Source organism: Oncorhynchus tshawytscha, linkage group LG09 (genome assembly GCF_018296145.1).
Source record: "Oncorhynchus tshawytscha isolate Ot180627B linkage group LG09, Otsh_v2.0, whole genome shotgun sequence".
NCBI classification, from domain to species: domain Eukaryota; kingdom Metazoa; phylum Chordata; class Actinopteri; order Salmoniformes; family Salmonidae; genus Oncorhynchus; species Oncorhynchus tshawytscha.
Genome location: NC_056437.1, coordinates 82,876,713 through 82,893,699, shown reverse-complemented (window position 1 = coordinate 82,893,699; position 16,987 = coordinate 82,876,713). Strand labels below are relative to the sequence as shown.

General features: G+C 41.6%; 1 protein-coding gene across 1 annotated transcript; it reads right to left on the bottom strand.

Moving 5' to 3' along the window:
• Nucleotides 1-2,962: 2,962 nt before the first annotated feature.
• LOC112259443 (5-hydroxytryptamine receptor 3A) lies at nucleotides 2,963-12,673 on the bottom strand. The gene is made up of 6 exons (XM_024434150.1): nucleotides 12,570-12,673; nucleotides 6,292-6,464; nucleotides 6,002-6,165; nucleotides 5,590-5,800; nucleotides 3,643-3,801; nucleotides 2,963-3,493 (listed from the first exon to the last, which is right to left on the bottom strand). Exons 1-6 carry the CDS (start codon nucleotides 12,620-12,622, stop codon nucleotides 3,213-3,215), a joined length of 1,041 nt encoding a protein of 346 aa, XP_024289918.1. The 5' UTR covers nucleotides 12,623-12,673; the 3' UTR covers nucleotides 2,963-3,212.
• Nucleotides 12,674-16,987: the final 4,314 nt, after the last annotated feature.

The window sequence follows — 16,987 nt, the reverse complement described above, 5'->3', positions numbered from 1 at the left end:
CATGGATAAAGTAGATGTCCTAACCGACTTGGCAAAATTATAGTTTGTTAACCAGAAATTTGTAGAGTGGTTGAAAAACAAGTTTTAATTACTCCAATCTAAGTGTATGTAAAGCTCCGACTTCAACTCTATATTCATGGAGGCTAAGGGAAGCCAGGTTTCCCCCAAAATAATTAGTATTTTATTTCTCTGCGTTTCATAATTTTCCTTCAATTCACAAGACCCTCAATGTGTCTCACCGCAGAAAGAATCTGAGTGAGTGAAACAGCGCCCCTCTCTATGTGTAGGCCATCTATCTGATGCTGTCTGGTCAAAAGGAGTATGACATTGTTGCCGCCCATAGCAATGACTGCAAGGGAAGCCAGCAAGCATTTGGCCTCCCTTGATAAAATTTTTTTTTTTAAATAATAGCCTATCAGCGTTGAGGTCAACGCTTGCGAAAGTTGACCGTTTCCTAAATTGGCTATGAATGGAGATAAGGAGTTGGACTTGTGGTTTTACTTCATTCTCCAATCGGGCCAATTATAGCTATTTTGATCCAACCATAAATTCATAAATTGTGCCCCTGGCCTGAGAGTATGGAAGTTCAATATATAGCTTGATGTAAAAGGCTAACTAACGTTGCCATGAAAGGAAGTTAGACTAGCAAGCAAGCATTTTAGCCATGTAGCCTAGGACAACAAAAAAGTAAAGGGGGTACTGTATGACAGAGTCATAGTCTGTTTCGTTAACATGAAAGAAAGGAGGGTGGCATTGGGATTTCTCTACAAGTAGGGTGAGTCAATATGTTTTTTCTACGTGCACGAACACTCAAACACTGATAAATCCGAACCATGGACAGCCACATCATATTTAGCCTACATTGATTGGACTAAATCGTTTTTGGTATCTTTTAGTTGTCTATGTATTAGACTAGGCATGGGTGATTTGATGATGTTGAAATGGTGCTGGAATACTGGCCTCTGTTTTCTTAGCGACTTCCAGTAACTCTTCATGGTTCTAAATCAATCATTTTTTATTAGTTCGAAAATGTCAGAAACATTAACTTGCTTGACCATTCTGTAGGTCATGTAACTGTTTGTTTAATTCAATATGCTTTGTGACTTCACCGGACAGAAGTTGGTCTCTGGTTTTGTGATGAAATGAAGGTTGAATTTATTCTGCCACTGAGTCTTCTTATTGTCTCGGCGTTAGGCCTATACAGTGCCTTCAGAAAGTATTCAGGACATTGACTTTTTCAGAATTTTGTTACGTTACAGCCCGATTCTAAAATGGACAAAAAAACATCTAAATCAGTCTACACACAATACACATAATGACAAAACAATAACAGGTTTTTAGAAATTTTTGAAAATGCATAAAAATATATTTTTTTAAAATCACATTTATATAAGTGTTCAGACCATTTAATCTGTACTTTGTTGAAGCCCTTTTGACAGCGATTACAGCATTGAGGCTTCTTGGGTATGACGCAACAAGCTTGGCACACCTGTATTTGTGAAGTTTCTCCCATTCTTCTATGCAGATCCTCTCAAGCTCTGTCAGGTTGGATGAGGAGCGTTGCTGAACAGCTATTTTCAGGTCTCTCCAGAGATGTTTGATTAGGTTTAAATCCAGGCTCTGGCGGGGCACCTCAAGGACATTCAGAGACTTGTCCTGAAGCCAATCCCGCAATGTCTTGGCTGTGTGCTTAGGGTCGTTGTCCTGTTGGAAGGTGAACCTTCGCCCCAGTTTGAGGTCCTGAGCTCTCTGGAGAAGGTTTTCATCAAGGATCTCTCTGTACTTTTCTCCGTTCATCTTTGCCTTCATCCTGACTAGTCTCCCAGTCCCTGCCGATTTAAAAATATCCTAACAGCATAATACTGCCACCCCCATGCTTCACGGTAGGGATGGTGCCAGGTTTCCTCCAGACTTGACGCTTGGCATTCAGGCGAAAAAGTCCAATCTTGGTTTCATCAGACCAGATAATCTTGTTTCTCATGGTCTGAGAGTCTTTAGGTGCCTTTTGGCAAACTACAAGCAGTCTGACATGTGCCTTTTACTAAGGAGTGGCTTCCGTCTGGCCACTCTACCATAAAGGCCTGATTGGTGGAGTGCTGCAGAGATGGTTGTCCTTCTGGAAGGTTCTCCCATCTCCATAGAGGAACTCTGGCGCTCTGTAAGAGTGACCACTGGGTTCGTGGTCACCCCACTGACCAATGCCCTTCTCCCCAGATTGCTCAGTTTGGCCGGGCCCAGCTCTAGAAAGAGCATTGCTGGTTCCAAACTTCTTCCATGTTAGAATAATGGAGGCCACTGTGTTCTTGGTGACCTTCAATGCTGCAGAAATGTTTTGGTACCCTTCCCCAGATCTGTACCTTGATTCAGTCCTGTCTCGGAGCTCTACGGACAATTCTTTCAACTTCATGGCTTGGTTTTTGCTCTGACATGCACGGTCAACTGTGGGACCTTATATAGGCAGGTGTGTGCCTTTCCGTATCATGTCCAATTCATTGAATTTACCACCGCTGGACTCCAATCAAGTTGTAGAAACATCTGAAGAATCAATGGAAACAGGATGCACCTGAGCTAAATTTCGAGCCTCAAAGCAAAGGGTCTGAATACTAATGTCAATAGGGTATTTCAGTTTTTAATTTGTAATAAATTTGCAAACATTTCTCAACTTGTTATCACTTTGTCGTTATGGGGTATTGTGTGTAGATTGCAATTTATTTTATTTTTTTACATTTTAGAATAAAGCTGTAAAAAATCAAGGGGTCTGAATACTTCCCAAATGCACTGTATATCATGGTGGCAAGGCACATGAACTAACAGGTTATAGAGCAAACAATGCAATTATCACAACACAGGTTGTAATATGATTTTTTGGGGGGAGGCTTGCCCATGGATGTTTCCCATGCACCACTGGAAACAACTTAATGAATATATTGCAAATAGTAATTTATTTATTTCAGTTAGCTCAATCACAGACATGAACAATAGCCTTAACAACAGAAGCAGTAGCTAAGTGAACCTAAGTCAGGTTAGGTAATGAAGATAATGTAGAATATATTAAAAGCTTTAGTCTACAGGTCTTGCAGGGAAACAGCTATTTATAAAGAATAATTTATTGGAATTTACCAGTATTATTTACCATTAAGTACCAATATTACGCATATAAGTAACCCAAAGAGCCTAAAAATCCTCATATATTGTAAATGCACTGTGCACAGTTAATGAAGCCACATGAAACTTATGAATATCAGAAAACTAATGGTGGTAATGAGATAAAGGCAAAAGTAAGCCTGGTCAATGCGTCTGGCCACTTTCTCCCAGTACCCCGGCTTCTTCTTGCCACATCTCACATTAACAGAGAACCATTCCTGCCGTACGTTCTGCACCTCCTTTAGGATCAGCTGCAGCAGGTAGGGGTTGTTCAGCCAGTTTCCATCGAGGTCCTTCTTGTTAAAGGTGTCCACCTTCTCCAGGCTGCTCTCAGCATCTCTCTCAGGCTCTAAGAAGACAATTGGAAGGTTTTCTTGCAGTTTCTGAAGTCAAGTCTAATCAATTGTGTTGAGGGTATTATATTCTACATCTATGGCCTCAGTAATGTCCTGGATCATTATCAATCTCTTGTGAAAATGACAAAAGAACAGATTTCACCTCTTCGGAATTCAGACTCTTCTTGAGTCTCTTCGCAGGTCTTAGCAGAGGTCTGGACGTCCTGATCAACCCTGCTGTCCATATCAATCAGGAAGCTCATTAGCATGGTCTCCAGGAGGCTGAGGCCCGTAAGGGCAAAGATTACGATGCAGTAAATAGCTGGAGAAAGGGAGATGTCAATGATATACAGTTTAAGTCGGAAGTTTACATACACTTAGGTTGGAGTAATTAAAACTAGTTTTTCAACCACTCCACATATTTCTGGTGAACAAACTAAAGTTTTGGCAACTTGGTTAGGACATCTACTTTGTCCTTGACACAAGTCATTTTTCCAACAATTGTTTACAGACAGATTATTTCACTTAGAATTCACTGTATCACAATTCCAGTTGGTCAGAAGTTTACATACACTAAGTTGACTGTGCTTTTAAATAGCTTGGAAAATAACTGAAAATGATGCCATGGCTTTAGAAGCTTCTGATAGGCTAATTGACATAATTTGAGTCAATTTGAGGTGTACCTGTGGATGTATTTCAAGGCCTACCTTCAAACTCAGTGCCTCTTTGTTTGACATCATGGGAAATTCAAAAGAAATCAGCCAAGACCAAAAGAAATCAGCCATCCTTGGGAGCAATTTCCAAACGCCTGAAGGTACCACGTTCATCTGTACAAACAATAGTACGCAAGTATAAACATCATGGGACCATGCAGCCATCATACCGCTCAGGAAGGAGACTCATTCTGTCTCCTAGAGATGAACGTACTTTGGTGCGAAAAGTGAAAATCAATCCCAGAACAACAGCAAAGGACCTTGTGAAGATGTTGAAGGAAACAGGTACTAAAGTACCTATATCCACAGCAAAACGAGTCCTATATCGACATAACCTGAAAGGCCGCTCAGCAAGGAAGAAGCCATTGCTCCAAAACCGCCATAACAAAGCCAGATTACGGTTTGCAACTGCACATGGGGACAAAGATTGTACTTTTTGGAGAAATGTCCTCTGGTCTGATGAAACAAAAATAGAACTGTTTGGCCGTAATGACCATCGTTATGTTTGGAGGAAACGGGGATGCTTGCAAGCCAAAGAACATCATCCCAACCATGAGCACAGGGGTGGCAGCATCATGTTGTGGGGGTGCTTTACTGCAGAGAGACTGGTGCACTTCACAAATAGATGGCATCATGAGGATAGAACATTAGGTGGATATTAGGAAGCAACATCTCAAGACATCAGTCAGGAAGTTGAAGCTTGGTCGCAAATGGGTCTTCCAAATGGACAATGACCCCAAGCATACTTTCAAAGTTGTGGCAAAATGGCTTAAGGACAACAAAGTCAAGGTATTGGAGTGGCCATCACAAAGCCCTGACCTCAATCCCATAGAAAATTTGTGGGCAGAACTGAAAAAGCGTGTGCGAGCCAGGAGGCCTACAATCCTGACTTGGTTACACTAGCTCTGTCAGGAGGAATGGGCCAAAATTCACCCAACTTATTGTGGGAAGCTTGTGGAAGGCTACCCGAAAAGTTTGACCCAAGTGAAACATTTTAAAGGCAATGCTACCAAATACTAATTGAGTGTATGTAAACTTCTGACCCATGGGCAATGTGATGAAAGAAATAAAAGCTGAAATAAATCATTCTCTCTACTATTATTCTGACATTTCACATTCTTAAAATACAGTGGTGATCCTAATTGACCTAAGACAGGGGAATTTTTTACTAGGATTAAATGTCAGGAATTGTGAAAAACTGAGTTTAAATGTATTTGGCTAAGGTGTATGTAAACCTCCGACCTTAACTGTAAAATGAAAACACTTAGGAAATTATGAGGAAATATTCAGAATAAAGATGAGAATAAGACTGTGCAAATGGCATGAGGCTAAATACAATTTGGAGGGGTGTTCTTGTATTTACCACGCTGTAAACCTATAATGTGGTAACCTCTCACCTATCACTGGCAGGTTATTTGCTGTGGAGGGCAGGATGTCATTGAGAATCAACAATAGGACAGAGATGGACAAGAGTATGGTCACTTTGAAGCCTAGCTTTTCCCCTTTGGCCTCACTGACGAAAAAGGAGGCCAAATCCAACACAAGAAAAAAGGCAATTGGTACCACAAGGTTGATTATATATAATAGTGGCCTCCTTCGTAAGGTGATCTGTATGGAAGGGGAAAAGGATCATATACATTAGAATGCACAATAGACAAAAAATACTTACTGAAATACTCATTAGAATTATGAAAGGGACAAGTGTGATCCCTTCAGTTTGTATTAGTCTCTTGCAAATTATGAAATAGTCCTAACATAACAACAGTCATTCTATTTAAAGATCATGCTGTCATTTGCCTCAATTAATACCTTGTATATTAGCTGATGCCATTTTTCATCACCACCATAATTTAGTTCTTCCTCAGTCATAGCAATGCCCAGGAAGTCCCATTCATCCAGTGTAGTCATGCTCTCCCTAGTTATGTGGTTCACTGCAGTGTCGCTGGCGAATGCCCGCAATTTTATTTCTGATGCTGAACAGATAAAATATTTTGTTGATGTTACATGTTTTTATAGTACAGCCCTCTGAAAATGAGCTGAGAAAAAGGAGTTGATGAAAGAGGCTAAGGTACAAAGACACGTGTGTGAGGGGGGGTTACCTCTGTGTATCATGGACTTAAAGGTGATGCTGCAGCTCTGGGTGTCAAGGGGGAACCTATAAAGATCCATCTTGCAGGAAGTGGTTAGCCGGCGCTGGTCAATCACTTGAGCTAACCAATTATGATGCACCTGGACATATGGGCTCAATATGGTACTACTTGTATCAGAGATGCTGAAAGTGCAGACAAAGATATATCAGTATTTGGCCACTGTAAGAATGAACTTTCTTTAACAAGGAAGACAATGATATGTTACTTCTGAATAACATTAAAGCTTGTTTTTTATTTTATGTATTCCACCTTTATTTAACCAGGTAGGCCAGTTGAGAACAAGTTCTCATTTACAACTGCGACCTGGCCAAGATAAAGCAAGGCAGTGCAACACAAACAACAACACACATGGAATAAACAAACTTACAGTCAATAACATAATAGAAAAGTATATATACAGTGTGTGCAAATGCGGTAAGATAAGGGAGGTAAGGCAATAAATAGGCCATAGTGGTGAAATAATTACAATTGAGCAATTAAACACTGTAGTGATAGTGATGCACTGTAGTAGTGCACTGTAGTGATACTGCACTGTAGTGATAGTGCAGAAGATGAATGTGCAAGTAGAGATACTGGGGTGCAAAGGAGAAGAAAAAAAATACAAGTATGGGGATGAGGTAGTTGGATGGGCTATTTACAGATGGGCTATGTACAGGTGCAGTGATCTGTGAGCTGCTCTGACAGCTGGTGCTTAAAGTTAGAGAAGGAGATATAAGTCTCCAGCTTCAGTGATTTTTGCAATTTGTTCATGTCATTGGCAGCAGAGAACTGGAAGGAAAGGCAGCCAAAAGAGGAATTGGCATTGGGGGTGACCAGTGAAATATACCTGCTGGAGTGCGTGCTATGGGTGGGAGATGCTATGGTTATCAGTTAGCTGAGATATGGTGGGGCTTTACCTAGCAAAGACTTATAGATGACCTTGAGCCAGTGGGTTTGGTGACGAATATGAAGCAAGAGCCAGCCAACGAGAGCATACAGGTCGCAGTGGTGGGTAGTATATGGGGATTTGGTGACAAAACAGATGGCACTGTGATAGACTGCATCCAATTTGCTGAGTAGAGTGTTGGAGGCTATTTTGTAAATGACATCGCCGAAGACAAGGTTCGGTAGGATAGTCAGATTTACGAGGGTATGTTTGGCAGCATGAGTGAAGGATGCTTTGTTGCGAGAAATAGGAAGCCGATTCTAGATTTAATTTTGGATTGGAGATGCTTAATGTGAGTCTGGAAGGAGAGTTTACAGTCTAACCAGACACCTAGGTATTTGTAGTTGTCCACATATTCTAAGTTAGAACCGTCCAGAGTAGTGATGCTGGACGGGCAGGCAGGTGCAGGCAGCGATTGGTTGAAGAGCATGCATTTAGTTTGACTTGTATTTAAGAGCAGTGGGAGGCCACGGAAGGAGAGTTGTATGGCATTGAAGCTTGTCTGGAGATTAGTTAACACAGTGTCCAAAGAAGGGCCAGAGGTAAACAGAATGGGGTCATCTGCGTAGAGGTGGATCAGAGAATCCTCAGTAGCAAGAGCGACATAATCGGCCCGAGAAATTAACCCTGTGGCACCCCCATAAAGACTGCCAGAGGTCCTGACAACAGGCCCTCCGATTTGACACACTGAGCTCTGTCTGAGAAGTAGTTGGTGAACCAGGCGAGGCAGTCATTTGAGAAACCAAGACTGTTGAGTCTGCCGATAAGAATGTGGTGATTTACAGAGTCGAAAGCCTTTGCTAGGTCGATGAATACAACTGCACAGTATTATCTCTTATCGATGGCGGTTATGATATCGTTTAGGACCTTGAGCATGGCTGAGGTGCACCCATGACCAGCTCAGAAACCAATATACAAGGCAGATTGCATAGTAGAGAAGGTACGGTGGGATTCAAAATGGTCGGTGATCTGTTTGTTAACTTGGCCTTTGAAGACCTTAGAAAGGCAGGGTAGGATAGATATAGGTCTGTAACAGTTTGGGTCTAGAGTGTCTCCCCCTTTGAAGAGGGGGATGACCGCAGCAGATTTTCAATCTTTGGGGATCTCAGACGATACAAAAGAGGTTGAACAGGCTAGTAATAGGGGTTGCAACAATTGCGGCGATTAATTTTAGAAAGAGAGGGTCCAGATTGTCTAGCCCGGCTGATTTGTAGAGGTCCAGATTTTGCAGCTCTTTCAGAACATCGACTATCTGGATTTGGGTGAAGGAGAAATGGGGGAGGCTTGGGCAAGTTGCTTTGGGAGGTGCAGGGCTGTTGACCGGGGTAGGGGTAGTCAGGTGGAAAGCATGGCCAGCCGTAGAAAAATGCTTGTTGAAATTCTCAATTATCATGGATTTATCGGTGGTGACAGTGTTTCCTAGCCTCAGTGCAGTGGGCAGCTGGGAGGAAGTGCTCTTATTCTCCATGGACTTTACAGTGTCCCAGAATGTTTTGGAGTTTGTGCTACAGGATGCAAATTTCTGTTTGAAAAAGCTAGCCTTTGCTTTCCTAACTGCCTGTGTATATTGGTTCCTAATTTCCCTGAAAAGTTGCATATCGCGGGGTCTATTTGATGCTAATGCAGTACGCCACAGGATGTTTTTGTGCTGGTCAAGGGCAGTCAGGTCTGGAGTGAACCAAGGGAAATATCTGTTCCTGGTTCTACATTTTTTGAACGGGGCATGCTTATTTAAGATTGTGAGGAAAGCACTTTTAAAGGATAACCAGGCATTTTCGAAGCTCGAATTGTTTGGGTACAGACCTGGATAGTATGGCAGTAGATTGCAGCTCCGCCACCTTTGGCAGTTCTATCTTGTCTGAAAATGTTGTAGTTAGGGATGGAAATTCCAGGGTTTTTGGTGGCCTTCCTAAGCCAGGATGCAGACACGGCTAGGACATCCGGGTTGGCAGAGTGTACTAAAGCAGTGAATGAAACTTAGGGAGGAGGCTTTAATGTTAACATGCATGAAACCCAGGCTTTTACGGTTACAGAAGTCAACAAATGAGAGCGCCTGGGGAATGGGAGTGGAGCTAGGCACTGCAGGGCCTGGATTAACCTCTACATCCCCAGAGGAGGAGTAGGATAAGGGTACGGTTAAAGGCTATCAGAACTGGTCATCTAGTGCGTTCGGAACAGAGAGTAAAAGGAGCAGGTTTCTGGGCACGGAAGAATAGAATCAAGGCATAATGTACAGACAAGGGTACGGTAGGATGTGAATACAGTGAAGGTAAACCTAGGCATTGAGTGACAATGAGAGAGGTATTGTCTCTAGAGACACCATTTAAACCAGGTGAGGTCACTGCATGTGTGGGAGGTGGAACAAAAGGGTTAGCTAAGGCATATTGAGCTGGAGGCTCTACAGTAAAATAAGACAATAATCACTAACCAAAACAGCGATGGACAAGGCATATTGACATTAAGGAGAGGCATGCGTAGCCGAGTGATCGTGGAGTCTAGGGAGTAGCTAGGCAGGCTGGAGACACGGCGATTCAGACAGCTATCCGGGGATAGCAGAAGGGCCTTAGGGGGACGTTGTGACGGAAGAGTCAGTTGTAGCCCCCTCGGGCGGTTACGTCGGCAGACCGGTCGTGATGGATCGGCAGGGCTCCGTGTAGTAAAAGGGTTGAGGCCAATTGGCAAAATAGGTATTGTAGCCCAAGACAATTGGCTGATGGACTTCTTCAGCTAACAGTCTGATATGCTCTGAACAGCTAGCGGGCCACGGCTAGCAGATGGGCATTCAGGGGACGTTGCGACTGAGGAGCTTGTTGAAGACCCCCTCGAGAGGATTATGTCGGTAGACCAGTCGTGAGGGATCGGCGGGGTTCTGTATCGACAGTAAAAGGGGTCCAGGCCAATTGTCAAAATAGGTATTGTAGCCCAAGGAGTGGCTGATGGACCTCTTTGGCTACTATGAAGGACCCAAAATGAAAAGATTTACAAAGTTACAACATTATATAAAACATCTAATGGGGAAATTGGTAAAGGAAGTCAAGTTCAGAAGTATAGTTTAGTGGGACAGTGCAAAGGCAAAAAGTGTTGTTCATCTTATCCCAGACTGAGATCTGGTTTCAAAGGACTCCAAACAGACTTTTCATAAAAGCAGCTTTGTATTTTTCCCCTGAAACAACGCATTAAACACACAGAGACATAGGGTTCTTGTATTCAGCTCCAATGCCCATTGTTTGTTCCCTACAAAGGCTATCTGAAAGATACCTTTTTATCAGTATATCGTCATGGTTTCTATGGTTGACAATCAACTACAAATAATCCAATCAAAGTGTATTTGTCCCGTACACAGATTAGCGGTCGTGTAACGTCTACTCCCGCTCCGGCGCTCGAGGTTGCCAGTTTACTAACCACCGGTCCTGGCAACCCATCATTATGCACACCTGACAACCATTATTATGCACACCTGCGCCCCATCATTAGGCACACCTGGACTTCATCACTACCCTGATTACTTCCCCTATATCTGTCAATCTGTAGTTTTTCTCACCAGGCAGTATTGTTTCTGTTTTCATGTCAGATGCTTCGCTTGTTTTGTATTGCGCCATGTTCGTTTATAGCAAACTCACCAACTGCACCTGCGTCTCCAGAACAGGACGTTAAAGCAGGTGCAGCAAAATGCTTGTGTTTCTAGCTCCAGCAATGCAGTAAATATCTAGCAGGACAAAACTAATACACAAAAAGAAACAAGAAATTAAGATACCAGATCAAGCAATATCGAAAAGGGCAATGTCAGAGTCCGGAATATAAATACCTAGTGTGTAGACAGTATGAACAATATATGTAGGAAAAATTGATGTACAGCAGTAGTTAAATGGATGAGCTATGTTGATAATACAGTACTTATAAAGTGAGTTAACTTAATTTCTCAGATAAAATTAACAGAATAATGTTGCAGGAATGTTAATCTTATCTGTTTCTAACCACAAACAATTTTTGACCAATACACATTATGAAACAATTTATGTGACCAGTGTTCAATGACTATGTACTTAGGGAAGCAGTCTCTAAGGTGCAGGGTAGAGTACCATGTGGTAGCCGGCTAGGTGCAGAACAAGGTACTGGGCAGAGGCCATCTAGTGATAACTGTTTAGCAGTCTGATGGCCTGGAGAAAGAAGCTGTTTTTTAGTCTCTCGGTCCCAGCTTTGATGCACCTGTACTTTCTCCGTCTGCTAGATGGTTGCGGGTGACTAGGTTGTGGCTCAGGTGGCTGAGGTCCTTGATTTTCCTCTTGACCTTCCTATGACACCAGGTGTTGTAGATGTCCTGGAGGGTAGGCAGTGTGCCCTCAGTGAAGTTTTGGGCTATCCGCACCACTCTCTGGAGAGCCCTGCGGTTGTGGGTGGTGCAGTTGCCATACCTGGCAGTGATACAGCCCGACAGTGCTCTCAATGGTGGATCTGTAGAAGTTCTTTAGGGTCTTAGGGGACAAGCCAAATTTCTTCAACTTCATGAGGTTGAAGAGGCACTGTTGCACCTTCTTCACCACAGTGTCAGTGTGGAGGGACCATTTCAGGTCCTCAGTGATATCCACGCTGATGTGGATGGGTGCAATCTCTCTCGGCCATCTCCACGATCAGCTCCTTCGTTTTGTTGAGGGAGAGGTTAATTTTCCTTGCACCGCTCCACCAGGGCTCTCACCTCCTCCCTGTAGGCTGTCTCGTCGTTGTTGGACGACAGCAATGAAAGATACAGCAACGGCAGGTGCGCATCCAACCCGGAAGCCAGCCGCACCAATGTATCGGAGGAAACACTGTGCACCTGGCGACCTGGTCAGTGTGCACTGCGCCCGACCCGCCACAGGAGTTGCTAGTGCGCGATGAAACAAGGATATCCCTACCGGCCAAACCCTCCCTAACCCGGACGACGCTAGGCCAATTGTGTGTCACCCATGGACCTCCCGGTCGCGGCCGGCTGCATCCAGAGTCTCTGGTGGCACAGCTAGCACTGCGATGCAGTGCCCTAGACCACTGCGCCACCCAGGAGGCCCACGTTTAGTGTTATTTGACCCCTTATCAAACATACAAATTGTGGAAACTCTTTGATAAAAGGTATTTCATTGTGATGGACTGTACATGAAGGCTAACGATGAAGTAGAGAAGGATCACTTTTGTTTTCATGTTATAGTATAATTACAAAGCTATTCAAATGCATTTCATTTTAAGGAAACAGAAGGGGGGGGGGGAAACTATCCATAGTGAAAATGTGTTGACTGCTGAAATATTGCTGAGACATATGAATGGTACTCACTCTTCTTGGATACCTATATCTGGTATCCAGACCCGTTCTCTCGGAACAGTCATTTTTGAAATTCCACAAAATTCCTTTGGTTCCCAAGCTATGAAGTAATTCACCCAGGCCTGTACATAATGCAGGGGTTAAGAAGTAAATGTACATGAAAATCAATTATTATTACAACAGACCGTAAGGGAAATAAATAGGAGTGAATAAATATCAACAGCATCTGTACTTACTGTTGAGATTAAGACATAGCTGGTGAAAGTTGAGGACTTCTCATTCTGCAGACAATCATAAATGAATAAATTCAAATTGATGTACAGGTAACTGCCAAAATAAAGGAAACACCAACATAAAGTGTCTTATTAGGGTGCCAGAACAGTTGAAATGCATCTTGGAATAGATTCTATAAGTGTCTGGAGGGATGCAACACCATCTCTATTGGAGGGATGCAACACCATTCTTCCACAATAAATATAATTTGGTGTATTGTTGACGGTGGTGTAAAATGCTGTCTCAGGTGCCGCTTCAGAATCTCACATAAGTGTTCAATTGGGTTGAGCTCTGGTGACTGAGATGGCTTGGCATGGCATATGGTTTACATAGTTTTCATGCTCATCAAACCATTCAGTGACCACTAATGTCCATTGTCATCCTATTGGGGCATAGCCATTGTAGCCAAAAAAATGGCCTGCTCTGTATTTTTATTCATGACCCTAAGCGTGATGGGCTATTAATTGCTTAATTAACTCAGGAACCACACCTGTGTGAAAGCACCTGCTTTCAAAATACTTTGTATTCCTCATTTACTCAAGTGTTTCCATTATTTTGGCAGTTACCTATAAGTGGTGGTAGTAGTACATACACTCTTAGAAAAAAGGGTTCCAAAAGGATTCTTCAGCTGTCTCCATAGGATAACCCTTTTTGGTTCCAGGTAGAACCCTCTGTGGAAAGGGCTCTACATGGAACCCTCTGAGGAAATGGTTCTACCTGAAACCAAAAAGGGTTCTTCAAAAGGGTTATCCTATGGGGACAGCCAAATAACCCTTTTAGATTCTAGATAGCACTTTATTTTCCTAAGAGTGTACCATGTATATGTACTAACAGAAATGCAATTGCACACTTCCTAGCAAACTGCTGACATTATTGAAATAACCACATTAAGCTATAAACACTACAGTACCATATACTGCATGCCTTTTTGTTTTTCATCCAAAACATTTTTTAGCTCTTGTTTTTTGAGGTTTGGGGCTTACAAATAATAATCCAATCATAATCTTTTGTACCCCCAGCCTAAAATGTAATTTGTTGACTCAGGGCAACATTGCAGTATTAAAGGGTAGGAAAATACGTTTTTTTGCTTTTTATTTGTAATATTTGTTCAAAGCAAGTATTGACTTAACTTCCGATTGGCCTACACACAACACCCCATAATGTCAAAGTGGAATTATGTTTTTCGATTTTTTTACAAATGAAAAGCTAAAATGTCTTGAGTCATTAAGTATTCAACCCCTTTGTTATGGCAAGCCCAAATAAGTTCAGGAATAAAAATGTGCTCAACCAGTCACATAATAAGCATGAACTCACTCTGTGTGCAATACTAGTGTTTAACATGATATTAGAATGACTACCTCACCTCTGAACCCCACACATATAATTATCTGTCTAGCAGTGAATTTCAAACACAGATTCAACCACAAAGACCATGGAGGTTTTCAAACGCCTCCCAAAGAAGGGCACCTATTGGTAGATTGGTAAAAAGAAAAAAGCAAAAGCAGAGATTGAATATCCTATGAGCATGGTGAGGTTAATAATTCAAGTTTGGATGGTGTATCAATACACCCAGTCAAGACAAAGATACAGGCGTCCTTCCTAACTCAGTTGCCGAAGAGCAAGGAAACCACTCTGGGATTTCACCATGAGGTCAATAGTGACTTTAAAACAGTTACAAAGATTAATGGCTGTGATAGAAGAAAACTGAGGATGGATCAACAACATTGTAGTTACTCCACAATACTAACCTAATTAACAGAGTGAAAAAAGGAAGCCTGTACAGAATACAAATATTCCTAAACATGCATCCTGTTTGTAACAAAGCACTAAAATAAAACTACAAACCATGTGGCCAAGCAATTCACTTTTTGCCCTGAATACAAAGCGTTATGTTTGGGGCAAATCCAATACATTACTGAGTACCACTCTCCATATTTTCAAGCATAGCGGTGGCTGCATCATGTTATGGGTAAGCTTGTAATCGTTAAAGACTGGGAAGTTTTTCAGGATAAAAAAATGGAATGGAGCTAAGCACAAGCGAAATCCTGGAGGAAATTCTGGTTCAGTCTGCTTTCCACCAGACACTGGGAGATTAATTCACCTTTCAGCAGGACAATAACCTAAAACACAAGGCAAAATCTACACTGGAGTTGCTTACCAAGAAGACACTGAATGTTCCTAAGTGGCTGAGTTACAGTTTTGACTGAAATCCACTTGAAGATCTATGGCAACACCTGAAAATTGTTGTCTAGCAATAGTCAACAACTAATTTGACAGAGCTTGAAAGATTTTTAAAATAATAAATGGGCCAATGTTGCACAATCCAGGTGTGGAAACCTCTTAGACTTACCAAGAAAGACTCACAGCTGTAATCGCTGCCAAAGGTGATTCTAAACATGTATTGACTCAGGGGGTTGAATATGTATCTAACCAAGATATATTAGTGTTTTCTTTCTCATAAAGTTTTGACAAATGTTAGAATTGTTCTTCCACTGACAGTATTTCGTGTAGATTGTTGACAAAAAAAATGACAATTAAATCCCTTTTAATCCTACTTTGTAACACAAAAAATTTTAGAAAAAGTCAAGGGGTACGAATACTTCCTGAAGGCACTGTATAGATTACGTAGTCATAAAAAAAAAATACTTCTCTCCTTATACACACAGCATGTGTCTCCTGTAAGACAACTTGTATGGATGATCCTCCAAGTGTTGCATCAAACAGGTCTCGTTCCAGGCCAACTATATTGCATCAACCAGCGGTTGTATGCCATGTTATGAACTGCACAGTTGGGTATCAGATTGATATCATTATTTATATTGATATATTATATTATCAATATTATTATTATACTTTATATTAATTGTTTATATACTATAATATTGATATCAACATATCATATATTTGTATACTGTTTACTCACTGTACATATATATATATAAAAGTTTCAGGGCAGAGCTCATCCAACAAAATGTTGGCAGATGGTTTAAAGACAAACACTTACCAAATCCATAATACCAAACAGAATCATGTCTACCATAACTAGTGTAGAATTGGTCCAGTGCACCACAGGCCGCAGACCTGTTGTACTTTCATTTATCTGTGACAGACCCAAGTGTTCCTGAAGACGATGATAGGAACAGTCCTCCATAGTGGAGACACCACCTGCTTAGGAGAGTAGACCCTACCTTAGATTACAGAAGACATGGATCACAACTGATACAAATAGTGGCACAGTGGATGGGTTATCCGTACGTGATAGAATATGGGACTCATACGCAAGTTCCATTTTCAATATTGTGTCAAAAAATGTATTATTTTCTTAGAAGTCAAAGACAAACAAGGAGAAAGAGGAGCTGAGAGAAATCAAAAATGAGAACTCACCCATTAGAGCGAGTGAACACAGAAGCCACAGAGTGCTCATTGCTGTATGTTTAGGCTCACAGGTGCAGCCGAATGGTTTCCAAGTGGGAGAGGGCTGTGTTTTATATGTGTGTGAGAATATTATGTGAGTGTGGCCCAATCACATGGCTAGTTGACTTTACTCAGGGCCATTGTCAGAGGTACAGAGTGTTCAAGCCAAAACCTTCTGGGCCATTCCACAAATACATTGCCATTTGAGAAGTGTAACTTCGTCAAATGATTTTGTTGATTTCACCTCATTTTAACAATCTGTCATAAAGAGCACATGTTTAACTTCATAAAACATGTTTTCTCATCTAAAGAAGTTAAATAAATTACTAGAGTAAGTGCTTATTAAGGGCTAAATAAAGTAGCAAAGTGGACTGTAACAGGGTTTAATATGTATTTTTAAATCAGCCATAAATACCCTTGTGATGGGAATGGAAGCTTGTTGGATGAAACAGGGAGTAGCAATTTATTTCAAGCTTCATAAAAATGAAATTGTAAAAAAAATGTTTTGCCTGTCTATGGGTAAAAGGGTTGACGTGTTATGTTCGACCCGCTCAGTTTTCCACCACAAAACGGCAAAAAATAGAAAAAAAAGAGTAGAACCAGCTAACCTGCTTTTACTCTATGATTTGACTATTAGATGTTCATGTGTTTCACCATATTAAAAATGAGAATTCAGTTCACATAACCGGGTTGACCTGTTATGGGAAATAAATCAGATGAAATAAATCTTCAGAAATGACTTC

Coding starts and splice junctions, on each gene's coding strand:
- LOC112259443 (XM_024434150.1), bottom strand. CDS start 12,622: ATGACTGTTCCGAGAGAACGGGTCTGGATACCAGATATAGGTATCCAA. Junction 5,801..6,001: donor GGCATCAGCTAATATACAAG/GTATTAATTGAG, acceptor CCTTCCATACAG/ATCACCTTACGAAGGAGGCC. Junction 3,494..3,642: donor AGAGTCTGAATTCCGAAGAG/GTGAAATCTGTT, acceptor TTGTCTTCTTAG/AGCCTGAGAGAGATGCTGAG.